The 17,646-nt window shown below is 46.4% G+C and overlaps 1 protein-coding gene across 2 annotated transcripts in view; it reads right to left on the bottom strand.

The window, feature by feature from the left end:
• The window catches only part of MBTD1 (mbt domain containing 1), a 947,763-nt gene that overhangs the window by 904,340 nt on the left and 25,777 nt on the right, over positions 1-17,646 (bottom strand). For both annotated transcript variants that reach the window (XM_086930849.1, XM_086930850.1), the window contains exons 2-5: positions 11,270-11,471; positions 9,881-10,014; positions 6,676-6,790; positions 6,505-6,587 (exon numbers count right to left, since the gene is read on the bottom strand). In XM_086930849.1, the coding sequence (XP_086786975.1) occupies positions 6,505-6,587; positions 6,676-6,790; positions 9,881-10,014; positions 11,270-11,471 (534 nt within the window). The remainder of the gene's footprint in view (positions 1-6,504; positions 6,588-6,675; positions 6,791-9,880; positions 10,015-11,269; positions 11,472-17,646) is intronic.

Genomic DNA, 17,646 nt, shown 5'->3' on the forward strand with positions numbered 1-17,646 from the left:
ATGGATAAAAGGGTTAAGTCACATGGGATAGTAAGGCTTCAAGACCTAACGACATTAAATAGAGTGAAAACCGGGGAGTCAATGGACATTAAATAGAGTGAAAACAGGGGAGTCAAGGTCACAAAAGACTGAAAAAGCACAGTCTTTGAGAAAAGCTATCCCACAAAAACAACCTGAACCCTTTAGAAGGGCAAAGGTTATAGCTGTAAAACACTGATCCACAACGTTTTTTTAAATTCTATGTCAGGATCGGAGGCTTCGGATTATGCTTTTCTTCCTTCGCTTTATTATATATACAGAAAAACACAGCAGCCTTAGAAAAGCTCCATTCCATTGTCAAACTGCGGAAAAGCTTAGAGACAAAACAACTTTTTCAAAGTTAAACAGTCCAGGACGAACTACAGCTCCCATGAGCCCTCAAACATTAGTCCTTCCATTATATCCATTCCAGGTATGATAGCCAGTCCTTCTTCAACCTTCCTCCTCTTTCTTCACTGCTCACGCAGCAGTCAGTTAAGTGAAATTTTTTCTCTTGCTTATGTTGGGCTGTGAGAATGTACTTTCCCGTCTGGGGTCGGACGGGGATGTTTTAGGGCTCTGTTGCTGTTTCTGTAATGTTTTTTCCCTACAGATCCCCAGTCGCTGGAGCGTTCTCGCTCCTTTCGCAGCGTTTGTCCCGGCGGCGGTGCGGTGATTATAGCGCCCGCCAGAGGGCGCCTGTACGTCTCGCCTGGTCCTCGGCGCGCGTCCCTTCACTCTGAGGAGACGCGCGGAGGAGCCGGCCTGCTACGGAGCTTTGCCCTCTCCACCCCTTATCGCCCGGTGCACCGGGTCTGTATCTGGCCCTATAATTACCATTTTGACGCCCTGCGGGGTCTGTACTTGGCGGCAGAGACGGCGAAAAGCGCCGATCGGCGAAGGCACGTTTCTAAACGTTTGTGTGGTTGAACGTGCATTGGTGGGAGGTTAGACCCAGTCCCTGTGTGGAGGGTCAGCGCGTTTGGGGGCTTTGACGTGCGGCCTACCTCGCCAGTTTCGCTGACCCAAAAAGTCATCGCAGTCTAAATTGTCTGCCCATATTTTGTTCCCTGACGCCCTCTGTGGAGAGGGTGTAGTTCATAGTGCATTTTTGCCACAGTTGCTCAGTGTTTATCTTGAAAGCCATGGAGCAGGGGGATTATTTTGAGGAACCCCACTCCTACTTACAGGATGAGGAGTTTTACCAAGCAGTCGACAGCTCTATCTATCGCTGTGTGACTGAGGTGGTGGGTCCCATGGAGGACCGGTTGTCTGCGCGCATTTTAGAGGAGTGCGCCAAACTGGCGCAGGCCCATTTGGGAGCGCCTACTGGCCTCCGAGGCCCCTCAGGTGAGGGCCCTCCCACACCAAAGAAACCCTGCAGGGAAGGGACTCCGGAAAGGGGGCAAGGGGTGGACAGAGGCGCCTTTGAGCGTCTCAGAGACGCTTTCTTGGCCAAGTTGACTGCTGGCCCCCCTGCCCCACTTTCGGACCCTGAACCTTCTGTGGTTTCAGAGACCGCACCTCCGTCTCCGGGGCTGGATTTCCTGGATACTGATGATGACGGGGAGTCGGTCTGCTCTTGGCGCCCCTCGGGCTCGGCCTCAGAGTTGCCCCGGGACAGTTCCGGCATGTTGGACCCGGATAAGATTATGCATCCGCGGTCCGCTGCCTGGACGCCGGGGGACACGGTGGCAAAGTTTGTGGCAGGTCGCCTGCGCAAGCCTTTAGAAAAAGACGCCAGGGGTTGCCTACGAGGGGAGTGTCCGAGGCCCACTTTGGAGGGTAAGGTGGCCCCGACGCCCGAGTTAGACGCAAAAATGGCCACCTTCCTCGCAAAATTTATGGAGGATCCACGTAAAGGCATCGACCGTTCCTGGCGGTCATGCCAGGATAAGTTGTTGAACGCAGTGGGGCCCGCCACAAAGATCCTCGATATGGCAGAGGAGGCGAAAGCCAATGGCACGGTTATTTCCCCTGAGGTCTTATCCAATTGGGCTCAGAGAGTAATCAATTTTTTTAGGGAACGCCAACTGCGCCCTGTCCACCGAACGATGGAGATCCCTGCTTATCAAGCTGGACCCGAAACTAGGTGACTTGGCTTCTTCGGAAGCGGGGGCGGTCGCCCAGGGCGGCCTCTTTGGCGAGCCTTTCATTAAAGAGCTCGGCAAATTCGTATCCACGTTCACTTCGCTGGACAAAGCACAGTCCAGCATTAAGAGAGTGTTCCAGCAGCGTTTTTCCCAAGGGAGAGGTCGAAGCAGGGGCCGCCCGACCGGCCGCACAGGGCAACATGCCAAAGGTAGAGGGCAAGGCTCAGGCAGAGGCCAATACCAGACCTCAGCGAACTTCAATAACTTTTACCCCACAAGAGGGCAACGCTTCGTTGGTCGAGGCTTCCGCAAGAACCCTGGACCCCATACCTCCAACGGTAAGTGTACGGTCTTCGGACCAGGTTCTCATGGGGGGCAGGTTAGCGGCCTTTTACGAGGAGTGGGCGTCACTCACTGCAGACGCCTGGGCTCTACAAACCGTGCGGGGGTTCCATATAGATTTCTACGACCAGCCATTTCAGGTGCCCTCCACGGCCGATCATTTTTTCCCAATCAGACGCGTGCTTGATAGACGAAGAGGTCTCGGAATTACTCCAAAAAGGGGCCATTCGCCTATCAACGCGACATCCCGCTGGTTTCCTTAGCAATGTCTTCCTAGTAGACAAGATGGATGGGGGCAAACGTCCTGTGATCAACCTCAAGGAGTTGAACGGTTGGTTGGTTTACTGTCACTTCAAAATGGAGGGGATTCACCTCCTTCGAGATGTGCTCCTCCCACGGGACTGGATGGTGAGGCTGGATCTAAAGGACGCTTATTTGGTAGTACCCATCCATCCTCCACATCGACGTTTCCTTCAGTTTTGCTGGAAGGACAGAGTGTTCGAATTCACCGCCCTTCCCTTCGGTCTTTTCTCGGCCCCTTGGTGCTTCACGAAAGTGCTGCTCTCGGTGGTAGAGTTCCTGCGGGGATAGGGTATTCGGATGATCGTCTACCTGGACGATATTCTCTTGATGAGCCAGTGCCCGGTGCTCTTGAATGGTCAACTCCAGCAGGCGGTCCAGCTTCTCCAGAGGCTGGGTTTCGTCATCAGCGGATCCAAGTCGATTCTGGTTCCGTGTCAGAAAATTACTTTTCTGGGTTTTGTCATAGACTCCGTCGGAGCCTCCCTCAGTCTTCCCTCGAAGAAGATAGCCAAGATCAGGCATACGTTACAGCAGACAATTTCCAAGGACCGGACTTCTCTGCGACAGGTAGCCAGAGTGGTGGGACTTCTGTCATCCTCCATTCAGGCAATTTTCCCAGGACCGTTTCACTACAGAGCGCTCCAGCGCCTCAAGGCCCAACACCTCCGAAGGGGCATGTCCTACGACCAGATGGTACCCCTCTCGGAGGACGTGAAGGAGGAGATGTCCTGGTGGCTCTCACACATGGAGGCCTGGAATGGTCGGGCGATCTTCGGGTCGGTTCCGGATCTTGGGATAGAGTCCGATGCCAGCAGGTCAGGCTGGGGTGACCGTTGCGGGGAGTTCTCCACCGGCGGCGCTTGGTCATCCGACGAACAACAGTTGCATATAAACTGTTTGGAGCTTCTAGCAGGGTCCTTCGTGGTCCACTGTTGGACCAAGGATTCCGCGAAGTCCTGTGTTCTTTTAAAGATGGACAATGTCTCGGCGGTTCAATACGTCAACCACCTGGGAGGCCCTCGCTCCCGAGCTCTGGCAGATTTGGCGAACGAGTTCTGGGACTATTGCCTTTCGCACCACATATCAGTGACGGCGGAATACCTACCGGGTCAGGCCAATCAGGTGGCGGACTGGCACTCCAGGCACCTGAGGGATGCCAGTCAGTGGATGTTAGACATCCCGGTCTTCCAGTGGCTGAACGCCCGCTGGGGTCCGTTTTCGGTGGATCTGTTTGCGTCCCAACTGGACCACCAAGTTCCAAAATTTTTCAGTTGGAGGCCGGATCCGCTTGCGGAGGCCACGGACGCTTTACTCCAGGATTGGAGCCAGGAGAGGTCTTATGCGTTCCCTCCGTTCTCGATGATAATACGGACGGCGGCCCAAGTGCGCCGTCAGGAGGTGGAGATGGTGTTGGTTACGCCACTCTGGAGGTCTCAAGTCTAGTTTCCAGTTCTTCTGGAACTTTCTTGGCATTTTCCAATCTTACTCCCCCAGTTTCCTCACCTCTTGCTCAACCCGGATCGAGAACCTCATCCTCTCATCATGCAGGGCTCTCTCCACCTCATGGCATGGAGGCTTTCCGGAAACGTTGGTCACTCCTGGGCCTTTCGGGATCGGCTGAGGGCCTGCTCTCCAAGGCCTGGGCTGATAGCACGGCGAAGCGCTACAAATCCGCTTGGCTTAAATGGATGCGTTGGTGTCTTCGAAGGGACCTGGAACCCTTGGTCGCAGGACTCGTTCCGATCTTGAACTTTCTAGCTAAATTGGAAACTAAGGGCTTACCCTATAGGACAATTAACACAATGCGTTCCGCAATCTCAGCAGGTCATCAACCTTTGGAGGGTTCCCCAGTGGGGGAACATCCTTTTGTTTGCAGGCTTTTACGGGGTGTTCGTCTCTCCCTACCTCCGGAACCCCGATATTCGTTCCTTTGGGACGTAAATGTGGTCCTGAACCTGTTCCTGTCCTGGCAAGCTAACGCTTATTTGTCCTTGAAGGAGCTGTCAGCTAAATTGGCTATGCTCCTGTGTTTGGTTTCTTGCCGACGGGTGTCGGATGTACGCGCCTTAGACGTGTCGGCGCAAGTTTTTTCCCCGGGCGGGGTTACTTTTCAAGTGGGACGTCGTACAAAGTCTGCGTCACGCACGATCTCGTACCCAGCCTTTGTGGACACTCCCAAGTTGTGCGTCGTGCAGTGTTTGAAGGCTTATGAGGACATGACGTTTTATATCCGCCCTTCGGGCGAACAACAATTACTAATTGCCCTGCGAAACCCACACAGAGCAGTCTCTTCCCCCACCATTGCAAGGTGGGTGCGTTGGGTCATGCAGGAGGCAGGCATTGATACTAAACGTTTTGGAGCTCACTCTGCCAGGGGAGCCATGGCTTCTAAGGCGTTTTCAGTGGGAGCTCGTTTGGAGGATTTAATGCGTGCAGCAGATTGGTCCTCGGACTCCACATTTAAAAGGTTTTATTTTAAACCGGTGGTGGATCTAGCTCAATTGGTGGTGAGGAAGCTTTAAACTAGCATAATCCGAAGCCTCCGGTCCTGACATAGAATCGAAATTTGCCTAGCTTACGTAACGGTAAGTTTCAATTCTATTAAGGACATGGAGGCGAGGATTATCCCGCCCTGGAGTTCGACGTTACGAACCCGCCCGTATGTCAGTAAGTAAACTGTTTTCCATCTCTACAATGTACTGTTCTAGATGCCAGTCTTGAATATGTCCTCAATTTGATGACTATCAACATTTTGGTGCTTCTCTTAAGTTGTCCTTTTTTCGCTAGGAAATGACGGTTCCAAACAAGACCAGTGAGGAATGTGCGTAACCAGCACGTAGAAAGAGGAGGAAGGTTGAAGAAGGACTGGCTATCATACCTGGAATGGATATAATAGAAGGACTAATGTTTGAGGGCTCATGGGAGCTGTAGTTCGTCCTGGACTGTTTAACTTTGAAAAAGTTGTTTTGTCTCTAAGCTTTTCCGCAGTTTGACAATGGAATGGAGCTTTTCTAAGGCTGCTGTGTTTTTCTGTATATGTAATAAAGCGAAGGAAGAAAAGCATAATCCTCGCCTCCGTGTCCTTAATAGAATTGAAACTTACCCTTACGTAAGCTAGGCAAATTTCGATTCCTACCCACAAAGTGACAGACCTGGCACCCAGAAGAAAGGGTAAAGCAAATGATATTTTAAAACCAATTACCAAAATATAAAAGGCTAACATAAAATACCAAGCTCTTTGCCAATGGTTGATCCCTTCACCCACCCTTTGTACATTTTTCCTGACTAAACAATTCTCTTTCTCACATGCCTCACGACACTGAAGTAAATGCATCATTTATTAAGATTTTGCTTTTATTTCCTGTCCTGCTTTTTCACTTCCTCCATGGTAAAATTACTCTTCCTTCACCTTTTCTTTCCCTATTGTGCGACAATATTTAAAGAATAGTTAAATACAGTGGTTTTCATTTTATTATAAGCAAATGTCAAAAGCTACTTGCCAGACTGTTGAAATCTTCAAATCGAGTATGTGCATGTAGTGTATCTATTCTGAACTAATGACTGTATTTATTGCAGGACAAGCAGCAAAAGGGACAGGGAAAGTATGCACAACAGAATGAATAAGAAATTCTACATTTGGCTTTTGCTATTCCATTCAAACACAAGGTACAACGAGGGTAAACCAATTCACGCAATTTGTAGAACATAATACATGGACAAAGTCGAGGATGCATTAGTAAATACTTACATGTTTGAAACATGAAACAGGAGCTCCTATAAAGTTATTGCTTGTGATGTAGTTACCCCACGTAAATCCCTCCAAAGGGATTGCTGAAACAAAATACATTTTATCAAAAGGCTGAACAAGGTGGATACTTTTATCTATTCACAATAAAAATATTTGTAAAAATCCCACTACCTGGTTTTGATTTAGTTTGATTTTGCAACGTGGCTTGATACTGAGCGTAAGCTGCTAGTTTTGCAACCAGAGGTTGTTTCTGAAGCACTTTTGCCTGTTTTGTTGGAGGTTTGCCCTGGAATGATATAACATATTAGTGAATACACAATGACATCCTTGTCTGAAGAAACAACCGTTGCAAAATATTGAAAAATGTAATATAAAAAATAATTTCATCATAGCATTTAGGAGCAGAGTAGTAGATTTAAGAAAAGAGGCTGGAGGTCATGGTCGAAGCGACCACACTGTGATAGTGCTCCAGTCCTCCTTAGCCACCTATCGCAGTCTTGACAAATTTGCTGCCAGACAACTCCCATGTGAGGCCTCTGAGGATCCACTCTCACCCTCCGAAACTGCCACTTCGCGTCGGCAGAGGCGACCTTTGGTGTCAGTCGGAGGCCCTCAGGCTCCCGGCCAACAGGAGTGAGGGTGCCCGCCTGCTGCTGCAGGGCTGTAACCAGTGCATCTGGACGTGTATAATGCCTCGAAGGGCCACCCCTGCCACATCACCTGACCCAGAGAAATTATTGCAGGTCTGTCCTCAGACATTTGGACCGCGAGTCAGTGGTGCGGATGCCCAGGTGGGCCTGCTGACAATGGCCCTGGACCTGTACTGCTGCACCAGCCGGTAGGATGGACCCATGGGGCTGTAGTCAGGTTGCCGACCTGGGGCTACTGCTATGTGGCTATGAGAGGCTACAAACCGCCAGATTACCTCTGTTCTCCCTGGGGCCACCACCGCCGAGCTACCTGCCCAGGACGACTTGCTATACCTCCTGCAAAGCCACATCTTCCCTGTCACCCCAAAGGGAACTCACCCCTCTGATCATAAAGGCCTCAATGCATCTCTGCAGAAACCAACACCGCACACGTGGGAATGTTACTGCCCAGGGGATGGCCCTCTTCTTTGATTCCCCTGCTGCAGATGGGCCCGGACCATGCAACTACCCAGACCACTCATCCTGCTTGCCCTCATCCCCCCCCCCCCCCCACCGCACTGGATAGGCAAGTGGGTCATGAACCGTCCATTTACCACTTAATATACCTCTGCTGGGTCCTTCCCCAGGTGCACTGTCCGAACATATCGAGCTGCCTACTTCTGCCCTAGACGTACTCAATGGACTCTTAAGCGAGCACCCTCCCTTCTCCATCTTTCTCGCTCCTGAATGGCCTAGACCTCTGCCACTCCGACTGCTCGTGTTGCCACCTGAGGTCCCCAGGTTTTCAAGCAGATTGTAGACCAGGCTATAAACCTATAGTGGTGTCTCCATCCACTCCTTTCACCCTGTTGGATAATTGGTGGTCTACAGTCCTGGCACCACTTGGGGGATGGTCCTTCTGGGCTCTGTCTGCCACAGGAGATCCCCCTAAATTGCAACGGGGGAAGAGCTCCGCTGCACACATCCAATACAAAATAGACATATTTGCGGTCCCATCATCCAGATCTGGCAGCAGAGCGGGGGCAACCACCCGCAGGTGAACTCTAATGATGTAGACACCATACTACAGGCCATTCACACCTCCAGGGTAGTGTGTAGGAAGCCGGCTCTGTATATGGTAGGCCACTTGGTGGTTATACCGTGCACAGAGTCAAGAGATTTACCCCCAGAAGTGTACTGGGCTCAATTTAAACCCAACATGCTCTATTAGTGATATTGTGGGCGAGGAGTGTAAAATATTTATTGTAAAACATAGACCAATATGAGACACACAACTCAATAAGCAGATCCACACCAATTTTTTTTAAAACAAGCTTTGTTCAAATTTTATTTTAAGACCAAGATCTTCGCAATAAGGCAATCCGTTTTGCAGGAAAAATATTTAAGACTTTTAAAAGTCGACACTTAGGATAACATTGAACTCTTTGAAAATTGCCCTATGTAGGAAAACAATAATGCGGTTATACAGGTAAGTATACGACTTACAGTTCCAGTCTTCGGGACCAAAGGTCAGCAAGGGGCAAGAAGGGTCGGGTGAATATCAAAACTGCACCACCAGTGGCACAGGGGCAGCCAGGTGCAGAGGTCAAAATTGGAGTTCGGACAAATGTGTTACAAAAGCGGGTGCTTATTACATCAGTAAAACTAATAAAATAGAGGTTTTTCAAAAATATGAATATGTAAAGTCCAAAATGTAGGCACCACAAAAGAAAAGCAAGTGAGTTCATGTGGTCAGGCTGAAACAATAACTTAATGCTAGATATCTACCACTGTACTTAGAATGAGCTCAATAGAAAGAAAAAGTCATGCAGGATCAATGTAGTGGCTGCTTCTGGGCATTGCACCAGGAAATAACACTCAGAATTCGGGAGTCCTTGGTGAACAATGGATAATAAGAAATGGTCAGAGCATTAAAGAAAGGTGTAGGACTTTAGGGTGAACAAAGAAAGAAACCCCTGAAAGCATAACTTCAAGTAGCGCACTCAAGATTCTGTGAGTTACAAATTATTTTATTTAACTTTTGTATAAAATAACCTTTAAAACTAGATTAAAATGTTTTTTTATGTGTCCACTCTCATCACAGTTTAACAAATCCCATTAAGTAACAAGCATTTGCAATGCAATAGTTCTCACATTTACGAGTTTGAGCTATTGCCATTGTAAACGACAATGCCTTTTATTTATGTGTTTTTTTAAAAACAGATAAATAAAGCACATTGTCATTTACAATGAAAGTAGGTTAAACTCTCGCAAATGCAAGACCTATTGCATTGCAAATGCATTAGGAGAGAGCGTGTCCTGCGTTTTCATGCCGGCAAGAGCAGGCAGGACTAAGCTCTTTGAGATTTCAGTGCTCAGAGGCTGTAATTGAAGCCTACCAAGCAACAACACACGTAACAGAGGGTGTCCTCATGGGAGGTTACAAAATGGGAAAAGGTGGCACTAAGAAGGGACTACTAAGCCTATTGACTAATGAAATGCCACAGTTTACAATGGACAAAGACACAAGCCAATGAAAAAACTGGGTGGAGAGTGGGCGAAGCTTCACATCCATACCTTAATACAGCATGCCTTGCAGAGCGGTGCATGCGCTGCCCAGGCTCAACCTATAAACCTTAACATGCTCTCAAATAAGAGAAAATAATTCAATCAACTCACTTGAATACTTGTCAATTTAATAGTATATTTTATTTCATTTTGGTTACCACAAAACTTAAAAATATTACCTGAAGTCGTGCAAGAATACTTGCTTTCTTTGAGTTAGAGGAATAACTTCTCGAACACGAAACACTGCAGAAACGCTTTGTTTTAGAATAAAATGCATCTCTTACTCCAACCATGCCACACATCTCACATGTAGCTGTTACAAGAAAGCAAGAAAAAAACAATTGTTACATACTAATTACTGAAAATAGCACAAATTACAAAAATCCCAAGTTTAGGTTTAAAAATAAATATGAATTTTAAAACTCCAATATAAATAAAATAGACATCATGTGTGAGCCTCTCCAGCCCATTACACAGGCAGCATAATGTCAGACATTCAAGAAAACTGGTCCATTAGCATCACAATTACATTAGCCAAGAGCCCAACAATGTTGAGGTATGTTTTTAAATGCTAGTATTAAATGACATATCTAGTTTTCAAAAGATTACAAATACTAGGACTTCTTATTCTCACTAAAGAGTTCCCTCGTTACATGTGCATAATTAGAACAAAAGAATTATAGTCCCTATATCTTAATCATTGTTCCCAGCAAACCCACACTTAGACAGGGTTCTGTTCGGATATATGTTTTGTGAGAGTTAAATAAAGTGTTGCTAGTGGCTTTAAGGGACTATGTCAAGAAATGAACTTTATGTCACATACAAACATTAACCTCCATGACCCATTATTTATGTACAGAATGGAAAGATAGACCTATAATTTGCAGCTCTCCGTATTGGAATCCCAGAAACTAGATTTAAAAGTGAGCTGCAACAATCTATTTAAGAGCAATATAAAAAAAGCTATCTTGGAATGAAACAGTACGGACTTGCAATATTGTGCTTTCCTTGTGACCGTCTATGCCCTTTGTTCATTGCAGTAAGTGAGAGATTTGCTGAATTAGCTCAACAATGAACTTTGAGAGTGACGCTTTTATTGCCTAGAAGGAATTGTTTTTTTAAAACTGTAACATTCTAAGGAGAATTGTACTGTTGATGGATGATCAACTATTTCATGCAATTGTATTAATATTGTAAAGTTAAGAAAACTAAACTACAACGACTCCTCGATTGAGATGGAAATGTATAATATTTTATATTCCAAAAAGTCATAGTGGCCTTTTCCTAGAAAACATTTCAGGGTGCACTACATAAAGTTAGGTTCCAGTGGAATTGCAAATACGTTCCATTACCAAAGTCGTGCTTTCTCAATCGGTCATTTAAATAATTGTTTACATATTCCTTTGCCCCAGCGATTCAGAATAAACAGCACAGGACTGACGGTTTTCCCAGATAATGTATCTAAATAGATGTTAAAATGTCTTGCACAATGGCTTCCTATATTAATATTGCAATGGGGCTATCTGGATATCTCACAACATAAACGTAGTAGGAACATGCACACATACCCATGCCAGATTTGCCATCCGGATAAGTATAGACCTGCCCATTATTCTTAATAATTGGGAGGCTGGATGGTAAAGGTGCAACTTCTTCTTCGCTCTCATCAGAGCTTGAGCTGCTGCTCGTGTCCTCACTACAGCTATCATAGCCGTCAAACATTCCAAAAGAATCGTGCCTCTTTCTTTCTGACTTCGAAGGACGTTCTGTCTGAAATAATAGGGAAAACACAGTTTTAGCAGTGTTCAGTCACTCACAGCATTTTATTAAACTACTGCAATGTTGTGAGAGAAAACGAAAGTGAAAACTGAAAAACAGTTGACATGTACCGGGATATAAAAAGAAGTATCTGACATACGTGGTAACATCTTGTAGCATACAGTACATAACATTTCAAACCAAACGTCAAGAAACTAGTTATCCGCATCATCGACACCTCAGCTCATGCTATCAGTTATCAAGGGCAGTTGCGTCACACAGCAAGCAGAAGTTGGTAATATGCAAGGATACAAGGGCAGAAAAAACACGAAACAAAATGTAGAGCATTATGTTAAGAAGTTCAGAGCTCAAACCGGAAATTCTTTTTAAGACAAACAGCACCTGTATCTTGGTTGGATTTCACATAGCCATGTTCTTCTACATATAACAGAATTTTAGTGCCCTTCCTAGCAACGTTATTATCAACTTTTAAAGTTACAAACATACACGTTTTCTGAGCATTTTTCCATGCTGCTTTGTGTTTTGCATTGTTCTTCCCCCCTCTGGACTCGCTCTTCCACCCTTCTGTGGTAATGCGCGAGTGGCAACAAGAAAAGTTTGTAAACTTTGCTTGCTCAGTAAGGGCACACTTAATATAAATGCATTCTGGAAAATTGGCAGTTTCTGCTCAGGAGTTAGACCAACTGCAGAAGGCATCGTTCTTCTGAAAAAGGTAGAGACACGGATCCAACTCCAGAGAGGCAGACCAGGTACAAGGACCAAACTATTGTTTTCCAGCCCGAGATTGGTTTGACATACGGGTGAAATTTCCTCAACCAATTCCAGGAAAAAAATCTACTCACGCACTCCAATGCGAGGATATGTGGAGAACTGCAAATATTTATAGGTTAATATTTTGGGGAGTCTAAACTGAAAGGAGGCTATGGAGTTGTATCCACTCTTTACCTGTGTAAATTTCTGCTTTGGCTGTTTCCTTGCCATGCAGAGTGAAGCTGTATACATACCTTACAAAGTAGCCTCAACTTTAAGGGCCTTTAAAAAGACTTTGTACAGTACTGGTATGTCTATTGCTTGGCAGAAATTGTGATTTCTTCCTACGTGACTATGTCTATTGTTGTGTTGGTTATAAAACCACAAGTTATAATAAAAAAAAATGTTTTTTTTTTAAAGAGGTGTGGCAGAAAACTCCACAGGTTTGCTGCTCTTTCCGAGATCATCAAAAGCCAAAGGTTCACCAGAAGGACCTTGATGAAGTGCATCAAGCTATTATGTCATTTAGACGAAATGTGTGTGTTTCGTAGGTGAGCGGGTGACGGGTTGACTTGTCCAGCTGTACCGAAGAAGAAGGAGCCGTCTTTAACTGCTTGTGAAGATTAGGCAGACCGAACTCACTCCCACTCCAACACAGTCCCTTCACAAGAGATTCCTTCCCCTTCGAACTAGAACCCAGTCATGGGTATTAAAGGAATGACAGAAAATTCAACTTCTGGGTTGGAGGGTAAATTTGCAAACTAAAACCTGATAATAACGTTGCCTAGTTGGAGGGTAGGATAAGTGCCACAAAAAGGCAGAGTGGATGGTATGGAACAGCAACAGGCACACGTGGGCTAAGAATTAGTCAGCATGGAAAAACAACTGTATGACATGGTAAAAATGAATCAACTCTGGCGTCTAGAATAGAAGTCCTGGAGAATGCTGTCCGACAACATTAAATTAAGGAGTTGAAGGTACAGCTTTGCCGTAATTTCAAGAATCAAGACCCTCTACCAACTATGTGTAACTTACTTAATTACATTAGTCACCAACATGTGGGATTCTTGCCATCTGTACCCAGTTACGGTTGGTTCTCTGCGAGTTGTTAAATGAAGGGAGTATCAAATAAATGCCGGGTTTCAGATGCAAGTCTTGCATTTTCCAAGTGCGCACCTCACACAAAGCTTGCTGGTCAGGCAGGTGTACCATAAACAGTGCCTGATAATGATTCAGTTCACTCTTCAGCCATTTAAGTGAGCAAGCTCTGTACATCACACAAAAAGCACCCTGCAGCCATCTACAACATTCTGAAATCAAAGGCAAGTTCATTGGTAGTTAAGAGGCCTGCCTGAACAATCCAGGGCCCACAAAAGCCCAAATGCCATAAGCTCTATATTTGTACATAGTGAATAAACTGCAGCATGTATTACCATACAAAACATGTACACTAATTTCCTTCACGTTAATCAAAGCAAGATCTGGGGCCACATTATGAAAGTCATTCAGGTGCGGAGAGGGCATTTCCGCCGGCTTTGCACGACCCGGGCACTTTGGTATTACAGAAGGGGCCGCAGACGCTTTTGCTGTCCCTTCTGTAATACCGATAGCACTGGTGCATATAAAGCGACCATCCAAAACGTGTTTCATCGCCGGGGAGTGAACCTACGACTTCCTCTGGGCTGTTGTGATGCAAAAAATCTCTGTAAACTTCTGTGCTGGTTGTACTGCCATCCCAGCAAGTCGGAGATAGTGGAATAGTTAATATTGCTCCAAGTTGTGTATGTAATAGTCATGGATGTCAGATTCCAGATCCCATCGAGGACCATTCCGTACACAACTTGGAGCAATAGTAACTATTTCCCTACCTCCTACTGGTCAGGACGGAAGTATAACCGGCACAGAGGTTTACCAAGATTTTTCGCATCAAAACAGCCCCGAGGAAGTTGTGGGTTCACTCCCCGAGAACGAAACATGTGTTAGCTGTGCAGTCTCTTGCCTGGATGATGCTCCTACAAGAAAGTTACAAAGACAATGCCACTTCTGATGGGACAATCGCCCAGTTCTACAACGAGTTCTGGCTAATCAAAACAGGAAGAACAGCTGCCCCCTTCTGCCCTCACACATCCAATGCGACATTCCCGATGAATGTCCCCTACAAAGAACGAGAGGAAATACAAGTGTTCAATAATCCTATCAGAGCCACATTTTCCTACCTGAAGAAAAGAACTGCTGCAACACTGACTGTGGCCCTATCTGTGGTGCAAGTCTCTGGCCTTGTATGCATTGAAGGCGTGAGACTAAGAATGTGGGTCACAGCACTTGTAGCATTGTAAGGACTTTGAACACTGCCAACCCTCCAGCGTTTGTTACATCACCCAATATGTACTTTGTTTGTGGAACCAAAGCCTACACCTGGCTCCCAAGAAACTGGGGGGGCATGTGCTACATTGCCTTTGTTTTGCCACCAACCTACACAGCCCCTGCAGAGCCTCATCGAGAAAAGCGTTCTAAAGACACTGATCAAGCAGACTCTGCTGCATCACAGTTCCGACGCAGCAAAAGGGCTCGTCCCGCTATGGGGTCTGATGGCAAACAGCCGAGCCATCAGACATCTGTCTCAAGCGGTAGAAACTGCCCTGAAAGTCACGGCTGGCACCCTCACAACACTGCTGAGCTCCAAGCGGTCCGTCTGGTTGCCCAGCAAAATCGCATGGGCCTGGACGTGGTACTAGTGGACCGTGGAGGAGCATGCCGCATCATCGGTGCCAGCTGCTGCGTATACATTCCTGATAATTCACCTTCTGTCTATGAAGCAATCGAACATCTCCATAGACTGTCTTCAGAAATTCATCAAGGATAAAAGACTTGGACAATTGGAAGTTGGCTTTGGGGCATCTTGAAGGAGTTGGGTTGGAAAATATCAATGATTCTCTTGTTTCCACTATTGACAATATGTAGTTGTTGTTTGGGTATACACTGTATACCACCTTTGTGTTCTCTTTGCATAACCACCGTGCACCCTAAAACTATAGACACTCAGCAAAATGAGAGTAATGTATTATCAAGAGATACAGGACATTATGGAGATCGAAATAGACTGACAAGCTGGCTAAGTTATGTTCAAAGGGGCCACTGTTAAAAGCAAAATGACAATCGTGAACATTGCCTGCGCCATCTTGTTTGATGGAAATTTCTATGTGCACATAAGCTGCAGCCATTTTATCCATCACAGCCATTTTGTACTCTGTTGGTCACCTTTGTTTCACCTTGCCCTTACTAGCATCCATCTGACCCTCTGACCAAACCGGTTATGTGTGCTGTGGGCTATAAACCCTATTGTCACAACAAACCTCAGCGCCACTTGCTGCCACAAACTTGTTTTTCCTTTCATCTCTGTATGCAGACAAACCTTTGAACACTCTACCCCTCACCGCACTTAGTTACACTAACAGGTTCCAGACACTAAAATGACCCTTGCAACATGATTTATTGCACTGCAAACAGCATGACTTGTTTTTACCAACAATGGGACCTGTTTTTATCAACAGAACGGACTCTTAGATCTGGCTGATCTCACATGTTTTAGACCCTGAAGCAAGTTCCAGCTGCAAGATAAGATGGTCTATTTGACCTGGGTGGGAAGAGAATTACTGTTGGGCTTGTGTGGAAACCTGCCCGGGGCTGGGAATCCAAGCTTGTGTAACCATGTTGATGAAACAAATGCAATGTGTAAAACCTGTATAAAAGGAAGAGCCAAAAGAGATGCCAGCAGAACACCTCCCTCAGACATCCCGGTGTCTGCAGTTGACGTGGTCTCCTCATGAGAAATAAACCTTTTTCTTGTCTTCCAGTTTACAGCGCTTGCCCTATTATTTTGATAGCGAACTCAAGGTGAATTAAAGGTAAACCCTGCACCGGGCAACATGGGGGTCTTAGAAGACTCACTGCTTTTCACACGGACTCCCTGCCCAGCCAGGGGCCTGATTCAAGACACTCATCGCTCCCCAGTGACTTCTGCAGTCTACAGTCTTCAGGAAATTTGGGGGTATCGACCTATCCATCATAAGCAACATCTTGACTGATGCCAGAGGCATACACACTTCCCTTTCCCTTTTTGTTGTCATAGGTACACAGTTTGGGCGACAGGCACTCCAAGTTGGGGATATGGGGGGGTCCGGAACTCACCAAGGAGGGATGCAGGGAGGGGGGAGTTAGGGAAATAGTTTGTCCATGTTGTTAAGTTGCTTAATGTTGCTCATAAAAGATATAACGGATATATCACACATGAACGTGCCGGGTTTGTGGCGTGGCAGGGCCGAGTCACAAGTGGAACATGGCACACCCTGGATGGAATCAAAACCAGCCTGCATACGTGCATGGACATGGAATGTCAATGGTCTGTGGAACAAAATTAAACATACATTAATCCAACAACATGTTAAACGCCACTCCCCTGACATCATATTAATACAGGAGACACACCTTAAAGGCAGCGAGTATAAAGCCTTAAACTGCTTTGGATATAAGTTAGCGGCTCTCTCTCAATACGCGGCTGGTTCCTGGGGTGTAGGCATCCTGTTGCGGAACGCCTTGTCCCTCACAATCAGGTGCAACGATATGGGCTGCTCTGTGGCCCTAAGGGCAGTGCATGCAACCGTTCTCCCGAAGATTAGTGCACTACTGGTGGGTCTACCCGCAGGCATCCTCCTCACAGGAGGTGACAAATGCAGTGATGGATCAGGAATTTGACCGACTGGGTGCGAAGGGCGGTCATGCTAGCAAGCAGGGTCTCCCGGGCTTCAGGATGGCGATGGGACTGGTGGACAATCCACAATACTCACTCAAACCAATACACATACTACTCCGCACGACAAAGGTCATTCTCATAATTAGACTACCTCTTCAAACGCCATGACCAGGTCGGAAGCTTTGAGGGGTGGAAACATCTAGCGAGGGGTGGAAACATCTAGGGGTATTTCTGACCATTCTCCATTAAGTACTACACTCAGGAGCTCGATCACCAACAAGGCAGAATTCCCCACTTGGTACGTCTGTGATCCGAGCTTAGAGGCAGAATCCATATGTAGGTTGACCTGTACTTCAAAGAAAACAAGAAATATGTGACATCCCACAAGAATCTCTGGGAGGCTTTTAAGACGGTATTGAGAGGACAGGCCCAGCATTGATAGGAGGGAAGAAAAAAGAGGAAGCAGCCAAAACTCTAGCCCTGGAGCAGGAGATTCTGACACTAGAGAGGAAAGTAGTTGGAAAAGGGAGAGTAGAGCTACGACACAAACTAGTACTACATCAACAAGAGTTGCAGGCTCTGGCTGATAACGCAGCAAGAAATCATCCACTAGCCGTACAACATCAGCTTTACGATGTTGGAGACAAGGCCTCCAGGCTGTTGGCT

Source organism: Lissotriton vulgaris, chromosome 7, assembly GCF_964263255.1.
Source record: "Lissotriton vulgaris chromosome 7, aLisVul1.2, whole genome shotgun sequence".
NCBI lineage: Eukaryota > Metazoa > Chordata > Amphibia > Caudata > Salamandridae > Lissotriton > Lissotriton vulgaris.